Here is a 22,724-nt window from a genome sequence, read left to right on the forward strand (position 1 = left end):
CCCCCCGCCCGGCGCCGGGGGAAGGGTGTTGGTGGCGCACCGGAAGTAGCGGCCGGCGACGGCGGCGGCGCTGCCATGGGGGGTGCGGGAGCGCGGGCGGGCTTCTACGTGGGGCTGGGCCTGGCGCTGGCCTCCAGCGCCTTCATCGGCAGCAGCTTCATCCTCAAGAAGAAGGGGCTGCTCCGTCTGTGCCGCCGCGGCCGCGCCAGGGCAGGTACCGCCGACCCCGGGCGTGGCGGGGGGGAAGGGGCCAAGCGCCCCGGTGCCTCCACCTGAGGCCCGTGGCAGCCGCCCCCGGGCTGCCGCTGCAGGCGCTCCCCCCGGAGGCGCCGTCCCCGGACACCGCAGGCCGCGTCAGCCTCCACCCGGACGGCCCGGCCAGCGCTGGGCCTCGGCCGCCCCCCTCCTTGCCTGTGGGGCTTTTTGGTCTAAAAGTAGCCTTTCCATAGGGATCGCCAGCCATGGCCCATAGCCACAAAGTCACCTTTCTGCGACGACTCATGTGTTCTTGAAACTGCTGTCTTTCAAACGCAGGATAACCAGGGGATAAAATCTCTGCTTTTAGGGTAAACAGAATCAGTGCTTGCCCATGTCTGGGTCAGGCCAATACGTGACAAGACAGGCAGGCCCAAGGCAGCCTCGCACATAGAGGAGTTCAGGCTGTTCCCGCTTGCTTCTCCAAGGCAGTTCCAGCAGGATAATGAGCCTTTTGCGTGGCTTCACCTGAAGTTTGTTATTACTCTTTCTTCCCTACTTAGGCCAAGGAGGTCATGCATACCTGCAGGAGTGGCTTTGGTGGGCAGGGCTGCTGTGCAGTAAGTACCTGCTCTGAAACGGTAGCAAGACACACTTAAAGAGTGTGTTTGTCATTGTTTCCAGTTGCTTTTGTGTTTTATTATGATCATTGTTTGCTTGATTTTTATCTGAGTGTCTGAGGATGTTGGTGATCTAATTGTAACTCTAAAATACTGTAAAGTCTCATGCGTTACCAGGTTTCTCTGCTAACAGGAGTTGAGTAGCTGGTCTGACTGGGTTGGGTTAAATGATTCTGAAATGGCCTGCCCAGATGATGTAGTTATAAAGGCACATCCAGCACCGTGGATGTGCAGCTCTATTATACACTTTCCAATGTTAATAACCAATTGTACTTGATTTACCCTTTAAAAAGCTGTAAAAGCTGTTCCAGAAGAACATGACTTAGAAATATGAAATGGGTCAAGATTCCTTTCAGCTTTGAGGACTTTATGGAAATATTTTTCTGTGGTTACTGCTCCACATGTAACTAAGGATCACCATGTGTAACCACAAGCTTTCTCTTCCCAAGAGAACCTAGAGTGGGCTTCTGCTTGTTCTTGCTAGTGCTGTTCGTTCCTGGTTGCATGACATCCCTCAGAGAAACACGGGATGCTCAGGTGGAAACTGAGGCTGTCTTCTGACCGCACTCAAACTTGTATTATGCTGAATTGTCCCTACTTTAATGCTCACCTACAGAGTTTCTCTTGCAGTGGGAGTTGGAGAAGCAGCAAATTTTGCTGCCTATGCCTTTGCCCCTGCAACGCTGGTAACTCCACTGGGTGCTCTAAGTGTCCTTGTTAGGTAAGCAGCTTCAGAAACACCCTTACCTCACCCCTTAGTGGTGAAAGCAGTTGCTCTGCTTTCCTCTGTCTCTGCCCTCAGGTACTCCATCCTTTGGCCTAATTCATTTGGGATTTTTTTTTTACTATCTTTCAGTGCAGTTCTGTCCTCTACCTTCCTGAATGAGCAGCTGAATGTTCATGGGAAGATTGGCTGCATCTTGAGTATCCTGGGCTCCACAGTGATGGTGATCCATGCTCCACAGGAAGAAGAAGTTTCCAGCCTGGCATCAATGGCAGAGAAGCTGAAAGATCCAGGTACTTAAATAAAAGGGGTCCTGTCAACTTCAGGCTTGAAAACGATGGTAGAAGGTAGGATACAGCTTGGCTAGACTGGGAAGGACTGAACTAAATGGTAATAGAGCTGTTTCTTGTTCTGCACACCAGTGGAAGAAACATTCCCCTGTGTTCAGGATAGCTTGCAGATTGCCCTCTGTGATGGGAAAAGGCTGGGGTCTCCACACTCTAAATATGAAAGATGGTGACAGTCAAACAGCATTTGATGCATGTGCTCAGAGGATTTACACCTTACTAACTAGCTCAAAACACAGGGGAACATGTCAGCTTCAGAATGGCTTTTTAGGACTGTCAAGTCCTCTTGACTCCTGATCAAAGAAGCAGACAGGAACCCCACTTCACAGAGAGGGAGTCTGGGTGATGCTCCTAAGTCACTGGGTCTGTGCCAATGCAAGAATGAGAACTTGGGTCATTAAGAGTTACCAAGGGTGCTTTTTTTGTACTACCTATGAAGTATAGATGCAAAAAGTTAAGAACATAGGAACTAGCTGCAGCTGTCAGTAGAAGGGGCTGGCCCGTGGTAGTGCCCAGATAGGAGAGGGAATTCCTGTACGTGAAGGTGGCAGTGGGTGTGGCTGAGGGAAGACAGGAGGAACTTCAGGCAAAGATGAATGAGTGAATCAAGGAGTTACACCCACGATGAAGTAGTCCTGATATTTATGTTAGAGGATGAATCAGGTTGCAAGGATATGATTTGGGCAGTAGCATGAATGGCAGAATAAGCCACAGGAGATGGAAGCAGGAAGCACAGGGAGAAGAGCAAAGCAGAGTAACAGGTAGGTGCTGCCGCTCATTAGGGCGAGCGGTCTGGCAGGGCCTCACACGCCTGTGATGTGGCGCTTTCCTCTTTATCCCACCACAGCCTGCAGAGTTCAACTAGGGCTTCCCAAGCCTTCTGCCACCCTCTTGGGCCTCTTGCAGAGCTGTGCCCCTACCCCTTCCAGCATGGGTAGCTGTATCCCCTGACAGGCTGTCTTGTGGGGTGGTGCTATGATGAGCACTGTAAGGAGCTGCTGTTGTCTCTACAACTTTGCTCAGACTAGAGGCCAACCCTGGTCCCCACAGGTGGAGGCTAAAAAGACAGACTGATGAGGCAGTTACCTGCCTGTCCTCCATCTCTATGTGCTGTTCAGTTAGATCTGTCACTGGTGCTACTGTTCTCTGATAGAGCTCTTTAATTCTTCTTTCCCCAAGGATTCATTGTATTTGCTCTATGTGTCCTGGTGAGCTCCCTTCTGCTTATCTTTGTGGCTGGTCCGCGTTATGGACAAAGCAATGTCCTCGTTTATGTTTTGGTCTGCTCTGCCATTGGCTCGCTTTCTGTGTCCTGTGTCAAAGGCTTGGGGATTGCCCTGAAAGAATTGTTTTCTGGGAAGCCAGTCCTGAGAGAACCACTGGGCTGGGTGCTCCTGGTGTGCCTGGTGATCTGCATCAGCATCCAGATCAACTATCTGAACAAAGCATTGGACATCTTCAACACATCTGTGGTCACACCGATTTACTACGTGCTCTTCACTACAGCAGTCATGATGTGCTCTGCCATCCTCTTCAAGGAGTGGCAACACATGGTGCTAGACAACATCATTGGCACCATCAGTGGTTTCCTCACCATCGTGTCTGGCATCTTCCTCCTGCACGCCTTCAGGGACATGCCCTTCACCCCTGACCTCCTGCCCCTCTTCCTGCAGCAAGGCAGGGCAGATCTGCACACCTTGTGGAGGAGTGCAGACAGACACCAGTCATGTCAGCACCAGCCTCTTCTGCCCTCAGAGGATAAAAGCTCTCAGAGTGCAGAGGAAGAAGAGGAGGAGGAAGGTGAAAGCATGTGAGGAAGCCTCTGAACTGCTAGCTTTCTGCTCCCAGTGCTGAGCAGCTCCACTGCAAGGTTGAACATGCTGCCTCAGCTGCTGCCAGCTACTGCCGCAAGAGCAGGAGTTGGCAGTTACCATCTACCTGCCCCAGATGCAAGATGGGTGACCTGCCACTGCCAGGAGGCTGACAGAGACAGCAGCCTCCTGTGGCTACAGACAGGAGCCTTGGAAACCACCCAGTTCCTGTGATCTGGTGCCTCTTCATTGTTCTTTTACATGAAGAGTTGATCCACCCTCGTCAGGACAGAGGCTTTGGCTGTGCAGAGGCCTGCAGCACTAACACAGTGCTAACCCTTACTGAATGCAAAGACCATGCATTTGGGGAGGCCTCACAGCATTTTTTAAAAATATGCTTAGAAGATTAACAGTTTCAAAATAATCTAACATGGTGCTAAGATTACATGGAGAGAAGATGGATGTCTGGCTTTAAAGATGACATACCCAGAATATTAAGTCAAAAATTTCTCTGTCAAGTACTTGTTTTGCTCACTCTGCTAGAATTTATTTACAGATTCACATCCAAAGAACACAATACAGCCAAAACTGGAAAATTTCAGTGGTGCTGCCACATGCTGCTGTGGCTCTTATGGAGGGACCAACCTCTTCACACAACATCTGCTGTGCAGGTTGATGAAGCACCTGCTTACTGTATTCTATTAAACACTGATTTGTTCAGTTAATGACTGGCTAGTGATACATTTGTACCGAGAGCTGGGCCAGCACTGAAAGGCATGAAAGATTACAGGGGTAGGAAGAACTGTGCAGATGCTCGAGAGAAACTCAAGACAGGGACAGGAAAGGGAATCACTTACTGTGGGAACAGGAGTGAACCAGGAGTCTTTAGCTATTGAGGTAATTTTCTGAAAGTAGACAGCCATGTCCTCACTTATGTGGGTTTATATCTGCATAGCTGTTTAACACATCCTGAAGTTGTTACCAGGAAGGCTGCTGGCTACAAGCCACCCATGTTAGGAGATCACAGGCCCTGACCAGCCACACACGGCAAATGGACCTGTGCAGAACTGCTTCACCAGGTTTTTGTCTAGGGCTCCAAGCCACTGTCAGTGGGTCATTCCAGGCTTCCCAGGGCCACACTGTACATAAACACTGCTGAATGCTATGCTGCCTTTCCAGAGCACAGATCAGCAGTTTGTGTTTTTCCAGTTAGAAGCTCCTCTCTGTGTCTTGGGGGCAGAGGTCCAGAAGACACAGTCATAGGCCTCCCTCTGGTGATCTCCACAGGTAAAGGTGCATGAGGTTATAAAGTAGCTCATTACTTATTTCCTGAATTTAGTCTCTTTAAAGAAACTACTTTACAGGACAGCAGGAGCTGTTAACTCTTGGGGAAGAGGAAGAAAGCCACAGCCTCTCCCAGAAACAAGTTTGCTTCATGGGACAAAATTAACTGAGCAACAAATCAGAATTCAGAGCAGACCTTCTAGCCAGAATAGAGTTATGCCCCCTCTCTACTAATTCTGCAGTAAACAGGATCACTGGGAAGGAGGGGGAGTGGCAAGAAGGCCAGATTTTCAGTTCTCAGTGGTTATCTATCTGAACAAAGGAGAATCTCATGTTAAAAATTGACCCAGTTAATATTTATTACATTGACCAGGGGAAAGCAGTTAATGGAGCAAGTCAGTATTGACAGAGTTATGCTGCAATTTGAAAATTTGTCACTTGGCCACATGAACAATACACCTATGGAAGCCTGAAAGTATTTTCCAGTAGTGACACTGCCTGGGATGATCACTGTGCCCAACAAGCTCTTCTCACGAAGGGCACCTGTACCGGACTTCACAGCAATGGCACCTGCAGGGCTTGATAGCATCTACACAGGAGGGTTCATTTTGTGCAGCACCATTTAAGGCAGCGGTCGCAGGCTGGCCTCACCCAGAGCTGAGATTCACATCACCGCTGGGAGTACCCCCTGATGCGAGCGTCAGCTGAGCAGGTGTGTTCCAAATGCTCCCTGCATAGCATTAGCAGCCCAGGAGTCCCAGCACAGACAGCTGCTGGCCTGCAGGGCCACATCACGCCAAGGAGGAGTGACTGTGCCTCTGTCATGGGCTCTCATCTGGCTGCAACTTCCCCAAGACTGGCATTTAATTAAATCCTAAACCCCAGAGCTGATCCTGGCTCATTCAGGCAGCAGAGTGACCGGGAGTTGGCATGGCAGAGCGCCCAGCCTCATGGGGGGCTGGCTGGCATCTCCCGGGGCACGGGTCCCACTCAGTCGGACAGGCTCTCTGAGAAGGCTGACTTGGACTTCTGTGTCTGCTCCAGCCGGTTCAGGATGAACTGGCTAGTGTCGATGAAGCGCTCCACGCAGTTCACGAAGCATGTCTCGGCCCGGCTGTCCAGCTTCGGACCCGGCTTGTCCATGCACTTCTCCTGCATATAGCAGGGGACCCGTTGGTCCCAGGCGCACCACAGCCCGACCGCCCCGCACAACGGGGCCCTGCCTCCTGGCCTTCTCCAGCCCGCGGGCGTGCCTGGGTCACCTCCCCTCGGGACTCTCATCCCCTCGAGATCCCCATCCCCCTGGGACCCTCATCCCCCCGGGCGCATCTAGCCCGTCCCTTCCCGCCTGGGGCTCTTCCTGGCCCGTCCTCTCAGGCTTCCCCTTCCCCGAGAGCCGCCCCCCGGGGCTGGGACCGCTCACACGGCGGCTCCATTTGGTCCCCATCTCCCTCCTCCCCCTGGGGCAAGGGTTAGCGCGGCGGCGCCGCCCGCCTGCCCCACGGCCGCGACCCGCACCCCGCCCCGCTCACCGGAGCCGGCAGCCCCGCATGCCCCACGGCCGCGACCCGCACCCCGCCCGGTCACCGGAGCCGGTGGCCGCGCCCGCCGCTCGCGGGCCGCTCGTACCCAGCAGAGTTCGGTCATCTGGTGCACCAGCTGCTGGAAGCGCTGCTTCTGCGTCTCCACCTCGATGAAGCGCTGGAGCTGGGGGTCGGCGCCGCCCAGCCCGGCGGCGGACGGCGCGTCCATGCCGTTACCGGTACCACCGGTATTACCGGTACCGCCACGCCGCGACCTTTACGTGCCGCGCCGCCGCCGCGCAGGCGCACCGCCCGCACCGCGCATGCGCCGTGTCCGCCCCTTCCGCGCACGCTGCACACGCCCGCCCGCCGCGCGCCCCCTGCCGGCGGGGCGGAGCCGGTGCGCGGCGGCAGCCTGGGAGCCGTCGGCAGTGGGAACTGTTTATTGTGCACAGGCCCGGCCCGCCGCCGCCTGCGAAGCCCGGCCCCGGGGCTGGCCGGGGCCCCGCCTCTGTCCTTGGCTGCGAGAGGCCCTGCCGGTGACGGGCTGCGGTGGCGGCCATGAGGGCCCCTCAGACCCTTGCTTGCCCGAGGGTGGCCGGTGCCATGTCCGTGACAGCGGTGCTGCAGTAGCGTTAGGTACGCAGGTCCGTCCCAGCAGGCGGTAGGGCAGCACCAGCCCAGAGGCATCAGCCACCAGCACCAGGCAGAGGTCAGCAGCCAGGGCCGGCCCAGCCGAGGGTCAGGGTTCCTCATCCATGATGTCCAGGATGCTGCCCAGCAGCGTGGTGAAGGTGGGGCGCTCCTCAGCCTTCTGCCGTGTGAGAAGGGAAAGCCCTGCTGGAGCCTGCCAATAGCCCCTCTGCTCCCTGCACCCCAGGGGAGCCACGGAGCCATGCCAGCCCCTACAGGGCAGCTTCGAGGGGATCACTGAGGGTCAGAGCAACTTACCTCGTGCCAGCAGCTGTACATGATGGCGTAGACCCGCTCCGAGGCCTGCTGCGGCCGGTACAGGCGCAGGCCTTGGATGACGTGCTCTGTTGTCTCACTGTTATTAAACCTCTCGTAAGGCATCTTTCCCAGAGAGTAAACTTCCCACATCAGAACGCCTGTAACAGGAAATGGCAGGGAAAGTTCATGGCACAGCAGCACCTGTGCCTGAAGCTGGTTTGCAGAGGAGCTCACTGTTGTTGGGGCAACCTCTGTTGCCGACCTCCAAGTCATTAATGCTGTGCTCTTACCGAAAGCCCAGACGTCAGACTTGCTGCTGAACTTGCTGTACAGAAGCACTTCGGGGGGAGACCACCGCACTGGAAACTTTGACCCCATGGAGCTTGTATACTCGTCATCTAGAACATACCTGCAGCAGATAAATAGATCAGGGTGCCTGTCTTGGATTTCACATATCACTCCTCCATGCAATTGACTAAGCCCAAAAGGAATCAACAGCTCTCAGTGACCAGAGGTTGCACTCCACATGGGTTTCAACAGGAAGAAATGCTCTTTGCAAACAAGTATATGTTAGTCAAGATTGGGGAAGGGATAGGGTAACATAAGCATAGCAAAAAGGGGATGTGGAGAGAAAGCTGCAGCCAGAAGACTAGAGGTGAGGAAAGAAGCAAAGAGGGGGGGAAAAGGGATGGGGGAAGTAAGAAAGGGAGGGTGGAAAGTGGAGAGACAGAAGACTGAGCCGGATAGATGAAGCAGAAAGACAGGAAAAGACAGAGGAAAAGCAGAGCTGGAGGATGGTGGCAGGAAAGACTAAAGTGCAGAAGAGACAGGAAGGTGACACAGACTTATCTACCAGACCTGGAAAGGCCAAAATCTGATACTTTCACAATTCCTTGGTCGTTCACCAAACAGTTGCGAGCAGCCTGTGGATGGAGAGATGGAGGCAGTCACTTCTACCTGCTCCTGCATCTTCCATCCCCCTGTACCATCTGGAATTTCATCTCACCCCCACGCACTTAACACTTTTCCTCACTTTGTCCTGTAGGTTCACCTGAATTGGGGCAAGCTACAAAGTCCTCAGCAAAGAGAGCAAGAGAGGCCTCCAGAGGCCTGAACAAAGCAGCACCAGGAGGAGATCGGGTATGGCACCTAGCAGGACTGCAAGCTGGCAATGCCAGCCCAGGCCTGACAAACTGCAGGCTCAGCTTTTCATGGGGGTTGAGAGGTCCCTTTTCATGTCTGAGCCAGTGATACTGCCTGTGCTGCCTATCACAAACCCTGCCCTACCCACAAATGCATCTCACATCCCCTAGAAGATGACCTAGCCCTGCCCTTTCTGCAATCTCTGCTAACTCACTGCAGAGCAGTGACTTCAAGAACATCCTGCCCATGCTCAGGTGGGCAGGGAAGCTTAGAGGGATATTCTGCAGAGAAGGTTGCAGAGCTGCCTCTCCTCATGTTCATGAACTAGCTGGGCCCTGTCTAGGGCACACTGTGGCTGTTGCTGAGCTGGAGGTGTGTCCTTCAGCCACAGCCCTACCAGGTCTCGGTGCAGGAACTGCTTGGATTCCAGGTACTCCATAGCTTCACAGACGTCCTTGCACATCTCCAGCAGCTCGGCAGGCTGGAACCGCCGCCGAGTTTCCCTCAGGAAGTTCAGGAGGCAGCCGTTGGCCATGTACTCAGTGATGATGAAGATGGGACGCTGCTTGGTGCAGACCCCATAAAGCTGCACCAGCTTCTCATGAGACAGGTTCCTGTGTTGAGTGCAAGAAGGGCAATTCTGAGCATCTAGAAGGCCAAGCAGCAAAAGCAGCATCTATGAATAAAGAGAGTTTGGGAAGAGAATGTGCTCCTGGCCCAGCCAATGGTGGAAAAGCTCACCAGGCAATTATCATAAAGGCAGTAGGTTCTCAGATGCGTTCTGCAGAGTGTGAGGCTGCCTGAGACTGTCCCTTCACACCACCCATTCTTGCAAGGCATATCTAGCACTGACCTGTAGGCTGCTCACCACTTACATCATGACTTTGGCTTCATCAATAAACTCATCCTCTGACATGGAGCCCTCCCTGATCATCTTGATAGCAACATTGTACTGGCCTCTCCATTTCCCGTACTTCACCACGCCAAACTGCCCTGTCCCCAGCTCCTTCAGGAAGGTCAGATCCTTTGGGTCAATCTCCCACGACCCTAGAAAAAAAGTGCAAGCGTAATGTGGGTGCAGATGACCTCCCTGCAGGATGTTCCTAGTCATCTGATCCAGCAAGCCCAAGAAGAGCTCACAAGCATGTGCTGTCTGAAAAAACATCCCCAAAAAAATCACTGAAATCTGAGACCTGTTCCTCCAGAGGATGGGGAACAAAGTAGCTTGTCACACATCTTGGTCTGTACTGTCACCAGAGAGCCAGTGAGTGTTAGGAAGTGATTCCTGGGAAGGCTGTGAGCCCTGCTGCCATGGGACAGCCAGGATTCCAGTCCTGGAAAGTTACTGCCAGTAGAGACAGGCCCTGCAACCAGGGAACCGTGAGGTAGCCCAGGCCAGCTTACCATAGCCGAGGCCAGCTGTGGAAGGAGCACTTTTCTGGTGTTGAGACACAGGGTACTTCAGTCTGGATATGAGCCCTGAAACACAAAAAGGTAGATTGCCACACCATGCTTAGCCACCACATTCCAGCAGGGAATGCAAGCCGCCTGCCTTCATCGCAGGAAGAGGAGGGTACTCTTGTGTCAGTGAAAACACTGCTGGCCTCACTCTGTCCCCCAAACACTGACCGGCAGAGTTGTGCTGATGGTAGGTGATGAGCTCTGGGATGCTGTTGAACAGGTGCTTTTCTGCCAGGTAATACTGATTCTGGGGGGTGCAGCATACAACATAATGACGGATCGTGCCTTGGGGGTCTCTGGAGAGACAGTACATGGGGTAAGCAACATGGGGAGGATAGGCAGAGGGTGAGAGGTGCCTGGAGAGGCCCTCTGAAGTAGGAACAAGCTGTTCCTATATCCGCTTACACAGAGGACTTGGCATATACGGAGACAGTGTATTTCCCTGTCTTGCTGGTGGAGTCTCGGACAATGAAGCCTCCTTCCTTACCCTAAAACAGAAAGGGGAGAGGGGATGGAGTAGTTGTGGGGAGGCGTGACTGTTACAGGCAAGACTTAAAGTGAGTGATGATCACAGATCACAGCATGGCTGGAGAGGGTTCAGTAAGTCAGAGGAGTCCTACTTCCAGTGCCTGCCAAGAGCTGAAGTGCCTGCCAGGAGGAGGTCACGTTGGGGTAGAGATGGTTCCTGGGGCTGTTGGGGTGACAGTCCCCTTCCAGTGCTAGCCAGGGTTGGTCCCATGCTGGACACAACATGACAGCAGGCCATGTAGGGCTGCTGTGTAGAAATGACCCAGTCTAGGGAATCGACACTTACCTCCTGTTTGAGCAGTTGCTCTGCCTGGCTCCGAGTAATATTCTTTGAGTACCACCTGGAACAAGGACACAACCATCAGGGAGATCATCACAGCCACTGCTGTCCCCAGCCTGATCTGACCCCAGCCCACCCAGGACAGGTGCTGCAGGGAGCAGGGCAGGGATGGCTGTCATCAGCCAGAGGCTCTCAAAGGATATGCAAGAGGGAGAGCAACCCAGCCAGGCTGGGCTCGCAGGCTGCACACATTAACAGAACTGAATGTAAAAAGTGTCCGACCAAGCGCTACTTGCCATGTCCCTGCACCTTCTCTTACTCACTCAAAGATCTCCAGGGAATTGCTGGTTTCAGTGACATAGTTGCTGGGGATGTATCCTTCCCTCCTGCAGGAGAAAAGGGGCGGTCACACACTGATGGAGGGCGCCAAAGGGAAAGCAGGTTCCTGTCCCAGAATGCTGAGTAGACATGGGCTCAAAAACCTTGGCATAAACCCATTTGGGTTCATGCTTGGGGAAGGCTGATACCATAGCCTGCTTCAGTCTCTCACTCTCTTCATGTGCCATCCCGTGCGGGAGCCCGCAGGCAGCCAGGCAGCCTGTCCTAACCCCCATGATGCTGAAGAGGTGTGTTTGCCCACCAGTGCCTTGGCACCAGGAGAGGGCACCATTGCAGGGCGAGTGCTGCAGGCAGTGGGAGCTCTTACCCATTCTTGTCACGGGCTTTCCACCAGGGCAGATGGCTTTCCTCCAGGATGAAGTACTCCTCACCCTTCTGTAGCTGCAGGTCCTGTGCATTCATTGGCAGGTAGTTGTAGAGGGCCACCACCTTCTTCATCTCGCCTGCTGTGCTGGGGGCTGGCTCGGGGGGCAGGGGCTTCATCACCATCTTCCCCAGAGCAAGGGAGAGCGTGGGACATGGTGAGGCTGGCAGACACACTGTTTCCCAGGCAAGATCCTCCCCAGGCCTGGCATGGCAGTCGGCTCAGGCCAGGTCAGCGCAGCGTTCATCTCAGCTCCCAGCTCCCACATATATCTCCACCAGGAGGCCAATCCCCCCCATCAGCACTATTTATTGCAATATTTCCCCCTTGGAGACCTGTCTTCACAAAAGATAAGTGCTTTCTCTCTACTTTTTGACTTAGCCTGTGACTCCTCCACCCTGTATCAGGGCTTGTCTCTCCAGCTCCCCCTGGGGAACCTCAACAGCGAGATCATTTGACTTTTCTCCAGGCCTTTGGGCTCCAGCCCCTCGTTCAAGTTCCTTCTCCCTTAGGGCACCATCCTGACATCACTCGCCAGAGCAGAGCCCTGTCAGTCATTGAATATGTTGGCTCTTCCCAGACAGACCCTTCCTTAAACACCCTGGAATAAACCCACATGCTGATGCTGGCCCCTACCTGGTCCTCCTCAGGAGTGGGGGGAAGAGGCTTCTTTGTCTTGCGATGCGATCGTCCAGCTTTTAAACCTTCAGAACAGAAAAGGGACTAAGGTGAGAAGAGATCCGCAGTGTCATGCTGTGGTGGTCCCCAGGGGCTGGGGACAAGGCAAGGGGAAGGTGCCCAGTGTCTTACTGCCATTCCTGCTCTCCAGGATCTGGCATCCCATGGCGTTCTTGGCTGTCTGGGAGCAGCACAGGTACTGGCCGTCAATCCAGAAGCAGGGGTGATACTTCTGTACCAGGTCACTGTTGTATCGGATCACTGTGCAGAGGAGCGGAGATGTATGTGACCCAGGGCTGTGTCCTCAGTCCACTGCAGAGAGCTCTCTGCTCCCTGAATACAGACGATCAGCCCCATTAAATCATTTCACCCTCTCCTGTGCGACCGATACAGTCGCATGTGGCCCTGCTGCTCAGGTTTCCCTCAACTCATCGCTCGTGTTTTGGTGCTACAGCTATGCAAACCCCATGCCTCAAAATCCCTAGCTTGGGGAGGACCAGGCTTTTCCTCTCAGATTTGATCAAAGCTCTTCAGCAGCTCTGCAAAGGGACACAAGCATGCTTGGAGGGCCAGGTCCTGCTGTGACCAGCCTTCCTGCCAGCCAAAATATCCAGCATCCCCATGGCTGCTGAGGACCACAGCTTGCAGCTCTTTTGAACCCTCTTTTTTCCAGAAGTGGGGAGGGAGGCCAGTGCTGTGCCTGGCTTGTCCATGGGGAGAGCAGGGCACTGCCACCATCCCTTGCCTGCTCAGAGACTTTACTTGCTGGGAGACTGCTCCCTTGCCAGGCAGGCACCAACCAGCTTCCTCATACTTCGCCCCAAGCTAGAGGGACAACTGGATGTGCCTAAACACCACTGTGGCACGGTGCTGGCCCACAGCTCCACAGGGTAGAGAGAGCCCCTTCACTGGTGGGGCAGGATGAGCGCATCCTGGCAGCTGAAGACCAGCATTTTCTCTCCCCTTTTCCCTGTGGATTTTACACCAGCTTCAGCTGCCACAGCAACCCACCTCCCATAGCAGGGAAATGGGGAGAAGGCTGGCTGCTTGCCAGGACAGAGCAGCAGGGGTCTCGTGAAATAACCGACTTCCCCGTTATCAGCCTGCTCTGCTTCCGCCTTGCTCAGGCAAACTTCCCTGTGTCAATTCGAGCAGCTAATCTCACCCTACCAGAACAAAGCCACAGAAAGATACACATGCACGAGGAGACACATACAGGCAGCTCCAGCAGATTGTGTCCAACTGCAAGCACCCGAGCCCCTCTGCGGAGTGCTGCTGCAACATGCTCTCAGCTTGAGGAGGTAGCACGCGCGCAGCTATCAGCATTACCTCAGCAGCACCAAGTAGGCTTGGGGTGGGTTGGGAGAGATGCTCCCTGGCTTCCAGCAGGCTTTTCACCCATGTTTCCTAAAGCACTGGGGGCTCTAACCCTGCCTTGCATGCCAGTACAGCTGTGTGGCCACATCTGCTATTTCCTCTTGCCCTCAATAACTTCTGAGTCTGCTTGAGCTAATTTGGAGAAGGCTTGCAAGAGAGCAAGAAGCCTCAGCTGAAGGGACTGCAGTGCTGCAGAAGTCAGAGGGTAACAGAGGTGAGGGTCCACCTCCCTGGGGCAGGAGCAGCTGGCATCAGCTCAGGGATGTTAGGAGGTGTGCATGTGGGGGCATGGCCTTATGAGTACGCTCATCACAGGAGAAGTTTCTGATCAGCACTCACTCTTCCGTAGACATGGGATAACGTAACCACAAGATAGCAAGCCCCCGGAAACCCAGCACTCTGGGTTGTGCCGCATGCACAGCCGATTGCTTGTGTTTGCTTTCTGAGGGAGCCACAGAGCCCCCAAACTCACCACTCTTCAGCTGATGGATCCAGCGTTTGCGCAACTCCTCTGTCGGGGAGAAGACGTAGAGGGGCCCTTCATCATATACCACCTGCAGGACCACATGCCTCAGTGCCCTGGCCGGGGGTCTCCCGGGGAGGACTGGGGGAGCCAAGGCTTCTGGCCACCCTGAGCAGCTGCTGCAGAGCACAAGCCCTGCCAGTGTATGCTGGCCCTGCACCGTGCTCGTGGGACCATGACGGAAAGGTTATAAATAAGCCCCCTCCCCTGAGACTTTCCACTTCCTTCTCTGACTTTCAGTGTGCCAGGGGCTACACTGGGTGCCAGCAGGGGCAGGCAGCTGAGTTGGGGGTTGAGCAGGCAGCTGGTCTCCAGCATCGACCAGGAGACCAAAGGGGCAGGATGGAGGTCAGAAGCAGATTTCCATTGAAGCAGCCTCCTTCCAATTCCTCAGGAGGCTCACCTGCCTGCCCCACACAGCATGGGCAGCAGCAGGGTGTCCCCAAACATCTGAGTGACACCTGGCACTGGGGCAGCAATGCCATGTTTGGACCCTCCGGGGTCCTCCCCCCAGCACCTTGTAGCCAGGCAGAGCAGACCGGCAAAGGGAGTACACTGAGGACTCACCTGGAAGGGGTAGGGGAACCGTTCTATGATTGAGATCTGCTCCATGTTGTTGTAATCCTCTCCCTTCCTCTGGAAGACAGAGGCAGAGACGCATGCTGACATCCTGCTGCTCAGCTGCTGGCATCTCCCCTGGAACCCACAGCCTTTGGCATCCCCCTGCTCCGCATCAAGCTAGACCCCTGGTATGGTATGGGCTGCAAGTGCAGAGCCTCCCATGCCCAGCAGGGCTGTCCCCCATTCCCACCACCCCAGGGCAGGGTAACTATCCCTACTGCCCCAGCAAGCGGACAGGGGGCAGATGCAGGAGCCCTGGGATGTTCCTTACCGGGACCTGCCGCTCGGGGGGAGGGTTGTTTTCAGGCACCACCGTCTCCACACAGGTGATCTTCTCAATGTCCACTGAGCCCTTCTTACTGCCCCGGCGCTGCAAGAGATGGGGTTGGTCCAAACAATTGCCAGGGAGAGACCCAGGAAGACTCAAGCCATCCACCGTCCCTGTCCATCCACCCCTTGGGCTGGGTGCTGGTGAGGGACAACTGGTGGCTCACAGGCACTGCCACAGCACAGCCCCTGTGGCCCTGAGGCTGCCGACTCACCCCCCGCTCAAAGTCATATTCGTAGTAGGACAGTTTGCTCTCTGTCAACAGGAACAGGCGCTTCTTGAAGTTGAGGGGAGACGTTTTCTTCTTCTGCTGTGAGCGCTTTAAGAAGATACTCTCCAGGATGACGCTGGCCATGTTGGCCCCACCAGCCTCCTTCACGCCGTGCTTGCTGGGTTGCTGTGGGCAGGACAACACCGGCACGGCACTTGCTCAGCCAAAAAACTGCCCACCACTGGACCTCGCTCAGGTACACTCTCCTCCCTGCCTGAGGGGCAGCCAGGGGGTGCTGCAACCCCCACAGGGGGAATCAGCTGCAGAGGTGTGCAGGCAGGTCAGTGTGGGGTATTTGTGATGTGACCTCTCTCTCCCCCGCCCCTCTCTGATGCCAGGCTGTGGACCAAGGCACCACCCAGCTGGCTTCAGCTCCTGCCGGATGCTGGAGGGGCCCTCTGGGTGTGCACACAGACACGCAGGACGCAGACAGCTGGAGAGGGAGGGAGTCAGGGAGGCTGCAAGAACCATAGCCCCGGGGAGGAGAGCAGAGCCTAAGCAGCAACACCCCGCAGGCTCTCTCCTCCCCTCCAGCGTTGTGCATGTGTGTTTGTGTGGGCCATTTCCTCCTGCCGCACCACAGCACCACAGGCACCTCGTGCTGGGGAGGTGCTGACTTGGCAGTCTACAAGGGACAGCCACAGCAGGCCAGTCCCTAAAAAGTTGTGAGTAGGTCCTGGTGCAAATAGCTGCAGTGCTGTGCTGCCAAGAGCACGGAGTAAGAGCACAGAGTAGCCCTAAAGTCATCCTTTCCCTCTGCGTCGATGGAGCCTGCAGGAGTGCAGGGACGATGCTCAAATCCCTTTCCTACCCTGTGAGCAGTGCTCGCTGGAGGCCTGGCTCAAAGGGCTGCCTCCAGCCAGCAACCAGCACTTCTCAGCAAAGCTCTCCTCCTCAGCCACTGCAGGGATGGTCTGGGCAGGAAAGGGCTCAGATGAGAGGCTCATATCCCACTGCTGCCCTGCCTTCAGGGGGCTGGAAATCTGCCCTGGCCCATCTCTTGGAGCAACCCATCCATCTCACCCTGTGCCCTTCCATACTGCATCCAGGCATTGTGCCGCTGGAGCTGTGGGCTACTCCTGCTCTGAGGGCTGTAACCAGCACCTGACTCCAGCCTGGACCTAATGAGGAGCTGATGAGCTACACAGAGCAACTGCTGAACTATGATCCATTGAAGCCTTCCTCCATATCTCCTGCCCCAACCACCTAACAAGCCCTGGTCCCCCTTCACCTTCACCACCTCCACCTTTTTCCTTTTTCCTCCTACAAACACAGCTTTGGAGGGCAATCTGGGAGAAGCTGTTTCCCTCCCCTGCTGCCTGCAGCCCATCTCCTCCAGGGGAGGTTCAGAGGTGAGTCAGAGTCAGAGGTTGAGCCCCTGCTACCTGGCCAAGCAGCCCATCTGCCCCCTCCGCCCCTCCCCCACAGGACGCAAACATTGGCTCACTCACAACAGGGACCAGGTGAGGACCAAAGATGCCAGGAACTGGTCCCATCTGCTATGCATTTCTCCAGGGCATGCCACAGGCTGGGGGCAGGAGCAGGGGCATCCCTCCATCTGCTGGTGATGCCCAGACTCTCTCAGCACAGCTCCTGCTGCTGCAGTGCTGACCCTGCCCCACTGCTGTGGCTATAGCCAGAGAGGCTGAGGACAAGCAGGGTTCCCCACTCCCAGGATCCCCCCTTCCCTCTCCTGTGGCCCTCATTGGTTTGGGTCTTTCTGGCTTGTTTGGGTGGTTTAAAAAAACAAAACTTAAAAAATGAGTTGTCAGAGTCTTTTAGAAAAAAAAGAGCAGCCTCTGTGTGTGGGCTGATCCATGCCTGGGGAGGAAGCAACTGGGGTCCCTGCTGGGGATGGGACAGGGCAGGTGGCCGGGGTGGCCACTGACCCAGACTGCTGGCAGGGTGGTGAGTGAACCCAGAACAACCCCAGCATCCACCTGTAGCCCCAGGCCTCTGTTTCCCTAGTTATAAAACGCAGCTGCCAGTCCTGCGCCCCAAGAGCAGGAGGGCTCCCATTGCCCCCCCTGCACAGACATGGTGCCTGAGCACAGCAGCCCCAGGCTCCAGCCCATCCCAACCCCAGAAGCTTTATCTTGAATCACAGCAGCTGGGTCACCACCAGCAGTGCCAGGCAGATGGGACACATCCTCACTGTGTCTTCTGGGACAGTGCCACCAGGGAGGAAAGGATGATGAGTATCTCACAGGGCTGTCCTGCCTCAGCATGGCACAGCCTCCCTGTCCCCAGCACTGCCTCCTTGTCCCCAGCATGGCACAGCCTCCCTCTACGTGGCACTGCCACTGGCCCTGCCTGTCCTTTTGGGTGGTGGGTGCCCCATGGGACTCACCCCCACAGCTAGCCATCACTGCTGCACCGTGACAACAGAGATGGTGAGTGGGTGGGTGGAAGCATGTCCTGTGTGTCGTGTCGTCCCCCCCCGAGCTAATGTGACTTCCTGTCACTGTCACACCTTGGCCAAGCGTGCTCTGATATCACCATGGGGCCTGGCACAAACTGCTGGCCCCATGCCACTGGACGCTGTGCCCCACCACGGTTCCAGGGCCAACCTACCACAAGCAGGCTCCCTGGCCTCTGCCTGGGTCCTGCTAAGGAGCCAAGCCTGCCTGCTACCACTGGTTGATGGGGAGCTGGCATGCTCAGGGCAAGTGGGAAGGGCAAACTCCACAGCCCCCATGTTTCAGGTGCAGCTTGGAGGGTGACAAAGATGAAGGGTGGGAGAGACAGAGGAGGGAATGCCTGCATGGGAACAAATCCAGAGCTGCACCCCTGCAACACCCACTGCAAAAGGCACAAGCAAGGAGCGGCTGAAGGCACTGTCAGCAACCCAACCCCTTGCTCTGGAGCACGCCTGGGGTCCCTGGCACCCTCACACCACCCTGATCCCATGATCTGCTGCAGCACCAGATCCCCTGGCACCCACACCACATGCCGGCCTCCTGCTCCTGTGCAGCCCTGGGGTCCCTGGCACCCGTGCACCACGCCACTGCCCTGCTCTGCTGCACCCCCATGGCCCCTGGCACTGTGGCCCCATGGCAGCTGTCCCACCCCCGGTCAGATGCCACCTGCTCACAGCTGGCCAGGCTGCAGGACAAGACTGACCCTTCCCAGCTCGGCTCACCTGCAGCTTGGCAGCATGTGGCCTGGGCCAAGGATGGCTCTCCTGCCCCCAGCAGGCACCATGGCCCCTGGCACCACCAAGGAGGCCACAGGTGCTGCATGGAAGCTCCCACCTCCTGCTGCTGTGGCTCCCCACGAGCGACGTTAACTGGTAACAGGGCCACACCAGCACCCAGGCTACCGCCACCCTCGTGCTCCCCGCCGCGCCTCTCCGTGCCATGCGGTGCCGGGACGTGGCTCCCCCGGGCCCTCTGCACCCCAGTGCACTCACCGAGCCCGCCCGCCACCGCTCCGGCCAGCCAGGGTCCCACTGCGCCCGCTGCCCCTCGCCTGCCGCCCCTCGCCCGCCCCGAGCGGCCCAGCCCGGCGGGTGGGGTAGCTGTGGTAGCGGGAAGGCAGGGAGGCACGGTGGGGTCGGTCACGCAGGGAGGAAGGACGGGGCCGGCCAACCCCACCCTTTCGGTTCCCTTTTTTTTGGTTTCTGACTCAAAAGCAGCAGCTGTGTTTCCCCCTGGAGACAGCCGGGCCACCTCCGCGTGGGCGCCGGGGCTCCGGCCGCTGCAGGGCCTACCCTGCACGGCAGGGCCGCGGGGCCCGGACACGGCGCCAGGGGCGCGGGACCGGGACTGGAGCAGGGCTGTGGGGCAGGTGGGGGGCAGCACCATGGTCCTGCTGGCTGGCTGCCTGCCCCTGCTTCCCACGTCCCACACCCTGCGCACCCCACAGCCCCCCAGGCCAGCTACACCCTGGCACCCCACGCCCACCCGCCCCCGCCCCGCGACCCCCGCTCAGGGCTATCGCCCCGCTCTCCTCCCACCGGCAGAGAGCGCTATACGCCCAGTGCCTGATGGGCCGCTCGCCCTCCTTTCGCACCTCCTATCTATGGTACGCCAATCCCATCTGCTTCCGCTTCCGGGGCGCCCCTTCTCTTCGGGCCGCACCCCGACAAGATGGTGAGTGCTGGCGGGAGCGGGATGCGGGTCCGCTGTTATCTGCTGTCATCCGCCGCGACGGCGGCTCACTCCGCCCGCCTGAGGCGCCGGCCGCTGCGCTGTGTTCTTGGCCAGCCGCTAGGCTGGGTCGGGGTGGCCGGAGAGGCTGTAGGCCCGGGATGATGGTGCAAGGCCTCCTGGAGAGGAGGGGAAGGGCGGCCGGAGTGCCTTCGGCATCCCCGGGGCGAGGGGGCCCCGGAGCACGGCGTCGCGTCTATTCAGCTCCCTGCGCGGCTGCTGGCTGTGCTGACCGGCTTCTCTCTGCTCCTTTAGGTGAACGTCCCGAAAACCCGCCGGACCTACTGCAAGAAATGCGGCAAGCACCAGCCGCACAAAGTCACCCAGTACAAGAAGGGGAAGGACTCCCTCTACGCCCAGGGTAGGGGCGCTCTGGGGCATGGCCCCGGGGAAGTTGCGTGGGGCCCGGGTGTTCAGTGGTTGTGAGCCAAGCACACAGCTGTTAAAGAAGGGGGAATTGCTTCTGATGGGTTATGCAGCTGCTGGCTGAGGCCTTCTGGGGTTTGGTAAGAGTGCCAGTTGTGCTTGTAGTATGTTTTGAGGTGTTGCCTAAACAGAGCCATTTCTTCCCGTAGGAAAAAGACGCTACGATAGGAAACAAAGCGGCTATGGGGGCCAGACAAAGCCCATTTTCCGTAAGAAGGTGAGTGCTGCTCCTGGAACTTTCTTGGCAACCCACATGCCCAGCTGAAGAGGGACACTTAAGCCTCCTGCAGCCTTGTGGTTGTCCTGTGCTCGAGCTGTTATGGCAGTGCTGTCTGGGGAGTGTAAGTTTGCCATCTGCATTGCTCATCTTCCCTGCTGCTCCTGTCTCATGTAGATACTCGGGTTTTTTTGTAGGAGTGATGTAGCGTGTGCTTGCAGAGCAGGTTCTGTAGGGAGCCTTGATGTTGCAGGGGAGTGGGGTCTTATTGGAAGTGATGCTTTTGATGAAAGGAGTGTTTTCCTCATTGCTTGCCAAAGGGGAAAAGTACAGCAAAGGGAAAGTGAGCCTTCTGCTTGCTTTGCTTATGTTCCTGAAGTGTCAGTAGTTTATCACTGAAAATTTCTGATGGATTTGTGAGGCTCTGCATAGTGAGGCTGCCTTCACTGACAAGGGTATGACAGAAGCGAAGCACATCCAACTCCTGGAGGTACTATAGAACATGACATTATTTTCTTGCAGTCTTCTGTCTCCAGAGAAATCCATGTCACTGAGCCAGTAAAAATGAGAGCTACAGCTTTCCTGAGTCTCAAAGCAGCAGTGGAAGGGCAGCAGTGCATTCTGTTACAGATGAGTTGCAGAAACCTGCTGCTGTCATCCTTTCTTTTTAGTGTAGGTACCTGGAACTGTAGCCTTGCAGCATGTTTTCTCTCTGTGCCTCTACATACCTCATGCCAAAGAGCTGGTGAGGGCAAAATCCGTGGTATTCACAGCAGGGAAGCAAAACCCAGTGGGCTGGTTTGTTACAGTTTCTGTGTGAACTGTTTAGTTATGCTTATAGAGCTACTTGGTTCACTGCTGGAAAGCCCCAGTATTCCACTGGAGGCATTCAGGAAGTCCTCCAGCAAGAAGAAAAACATGAGAGCAGTTTTTCAAGTTAACTTTCTGCCAGGAAGTGGGGAGCCCTTGCAGAAAATACTTCTACAAGCCGGCTACACAAGGCAGCCATACTGCTCTCGCAGCCTGGCCCTCTCCACCTGTACATTGCCATCCCCTTTTCTGTTTCTTCCCAGTCAGCATTGTATGGATGATTGGCTGAAGTTTATAACTGGTGGTTACAGCTCTGTCCAGCTGCTCCAGTAGCCTCGCAGCTTTGGATTCTTCCCTCTCTAGTCTCTTGAGTTTCATCTGACTTCTCAGTAGCTGCAGGTCAGCACTGAGCATGTTGTGTCACTGCTTCTGGGGAAAGTTTGTCAGTGGTGCTGCTTTGAGGTGTTTCTTCTGTCTGGCTTTCTGCTGAACTTCTGTTCAGTCAGTTCAGTCAGAAGCCAGTCTGTTCTCCCACACTGCAGAAGTACCTGTTCCTTGTTATGTTCATTAGCACAGACTTTCTTCCAGCGTGGCTGATCTCTGCAGGGGACCAGCCCTGCCCCACTAAGTCCTTTTACTAGTGTCCTTTATTGTGCAGGTACAGATCCGCTATACTCCTGTACTCGTCCTTAAGGTGCCTTCTGTTTTTTAATGGAGGGAGCCTAACTGTGTTGGTAGTGGTTTTTTTACTTTTACTTTTACTTTTACTTTACTTTTTTTACACTTTGAGAACAAGCTGCTGAATCTTCAGGAGTGCAGATAAAAGGCTTTTCCTGAGAGCAGCAATTTGTCTGCTTGTGGGCACTTTGTTCATTGGTACGGTCTGCTCCTCTCCTCCCAGGCTAAGACCACAAAGAAGATTGTGCTGAGGCTGGAGTGTGTGGAGCCCAACTGCAGGTCCAAGAGGATGCTGGCCATTAAAAGGTGCAAGCACTTTGAACTGGGAGGAGACAAGAAGAGAAAGGTATGTTTGTGTACCAAGGGTGGCTGAGAAAGGGTGGTGACATTTGGTGGTGAATAAACTTGCTTCGTCTCTTCCTTCTTACAGGGCCAGGTGATCCAGTTCTAAGCTCCATCCTACTTGTTGCTACAGACCACATTAAAGTATTTGGAAGTGATCTGTTGCTTGTTTTTGTTTATCTTCTCTTGTTGGTGGGGTGGGACTTGTAATTATATCAACCCAACAGGAAGGTGTTACTTGCAAAGCTGCTTAGTAAATGAACTGTTTGTCATCTGAAGGCTTTTGAAGAAGCCCTGCCTATGGCTGGGATCTCTTTACCGTGTTACCAAGAGGTGTTTTAGAATATATGTAGAGCCGGAGGCTCTGATGGATTTTTGCACCAGTGACTTCTCTGCGTGAGTGTTGTGCTGCTGCTTTTCTCCATGCTTATTTATGAGCTTCCATGGTAGAAGGCTGCCTTCAAAAGGGCCTTCTCTAAACTTCTGCAGCTTGTTTCATTTAAAACAGTTTGTGTCTATTGTAGTGGTTCCATATCAGGAATGCTGTGGTGAATTTGAGTTGTTGGTAGATGAAGTAGTTATTGGGGTGGGGCTGGGGAGGTGGAGTGGCCT

At 55.6% G+C, this 22,724-nt stretch overlaps 4 protein-coding genes across 6 annotated transcripts; 2 read left to right on the forward strand and 2 right to left on the reverse strand.

The window, feature by feature from the left end:
* The first annotated feature begins 34 nt into the window (after positions 1–34).
* LOC142063336 (magnesium transporter NIPA2-like) lies at positions 35–4,482 on the forward strand. Of its 2 annotated transcripts, none has more exons than XM_075106976.1 (5): positions 35–214; positions 759–815; positions 1,506–1,596; positions 1,732–1,892; positions 3,270–4,482. In XM_075106976.1, exons 1-5 carry the CDS (start codon positions 76–78, stop codon positions 3,758–3,760), a joined length of 939 nt encoding a protein of 312 aa, XP_074963077.1. In that variant the 5' UTR covers positions 35–75; the 3' UTR covers positions 3,761–4,482. The 2 variants fall into 2 exon arrangements, with proteins under 2 accessions (XP_074963077.1, XP_074963076.1); XM_075106975.1 differs by having other exon boundaries at positions 36–214; positions 3,126–4,482.
* Positions 4,483–5,375: 893 nt separating this feature from the next.
* On the reverse strand, positions 5,376–6,894 carry TIMM8A (translocase of inner mitochondrial membrane 8A). The gene is made up of 2 exons (XM_075106980.1): positions 6,671–6,894; positions 5,376–6,193 (listed from the first exon to the last, which is right to left on the reverse strand). Exons 1-2 carry the CDS (start codon positions 6,791–6,793, stop codon positions 6,032–6,034), a joined length of 285 nt encoding a protein of 94 aa, XP_074963081.1. The 5' UTR covers positions 6,794–6,894; the 3' UTR covers positions 5,376–6,031.
* Positions 6,895–6,990: 96 nt separating this feature from the next.
* BTK (Bruton tyrosine kinase) lies at positions 6,991–19,032 on the reverse strand. 2 transcript variants are annotated; one of them, XM_075106973.1, is made up of 19 exons: positions 18,901–19,032; positions 15,432–15,614; positions 15,161–15,259; positions 14,836–14,964; positions 14,218–14,299; positions 12,501–12,629; positions 12,327–12,394; positions 11,634–11,815; positions 11,251–11,313; positions 10,934–10,988; positions 10,525–10,607; positions 10,288–10,415; positions 10,063–10,137; positions 9,534–9,705; positions 9,056–9,272; positions 8,374–8,438; positions 7,806–7,924; positions 7,516–7,673; positions 6,991–7,378 (listed from the first exon to the last, which is right to left on the reverse strand). In XM_075106973.1, the coding sequence occupies exons 2-19, from the start codon at positions 15,570–15,572 to the stop codon at positions 7,307–7,309; spliced, it is 2,037 nt and encodes a 678-aa protein (XP_074963074.1). In that variant the 5' UTR covers positions 15,573–15,614; positions 18,901–19,032; the 3' UTR covers positions 6,991–7,306. The 2 variants fall into 2 exon arrangements, with proteins under 2 accessions (XP_074963074.1, XP_074963073.1); XM_075106972.1 differs by having other exon boundaries at positions 14,836–14,904; positions 18,901–18,974.
* A 471-nt stretch (positions 19,033–19,503) lies between these two features.
* On the forward strand, positions 19,504–22,270 carry RPL36A (ribosomal protein L36a). Its single transcript, XM_075106979.1, has 5 exons — positions 19,504–19,582; positions 19,895–20,000; positions 20,215–20,282; positions 21,994–22,116; positions 22,201–22,270. The coding sequence occupies exons 1-5, from the start codon at positions 19,580–19,582 to the stop codon at positions 22,219–22,221; spliced, it is 321 nt and encodes a 106-aa protein (XP_074963080.1). The 5' UTR covers positions 19,504–19,579; the 3' UTR covers positions 22,222–22,270.
* Positions 22,271–22,724: the final 454 nt, after the last annotated feature.

Source organism: Phalacrocorax aristotelis, chromosome 11 (genome assembly GCF_949628215.1).
Source record: "Phalacrocorax aristotelis chromosome 11, bGulAri2.1, whole genome shotgun sequence".
NCBI classification, from domain to species: Eukaryota; Metazoa; Chordata; class Aves; order Suliformes; family Phalacrocoracidae; genus Phalacrocorax; species Phalacrocorax aristotelis.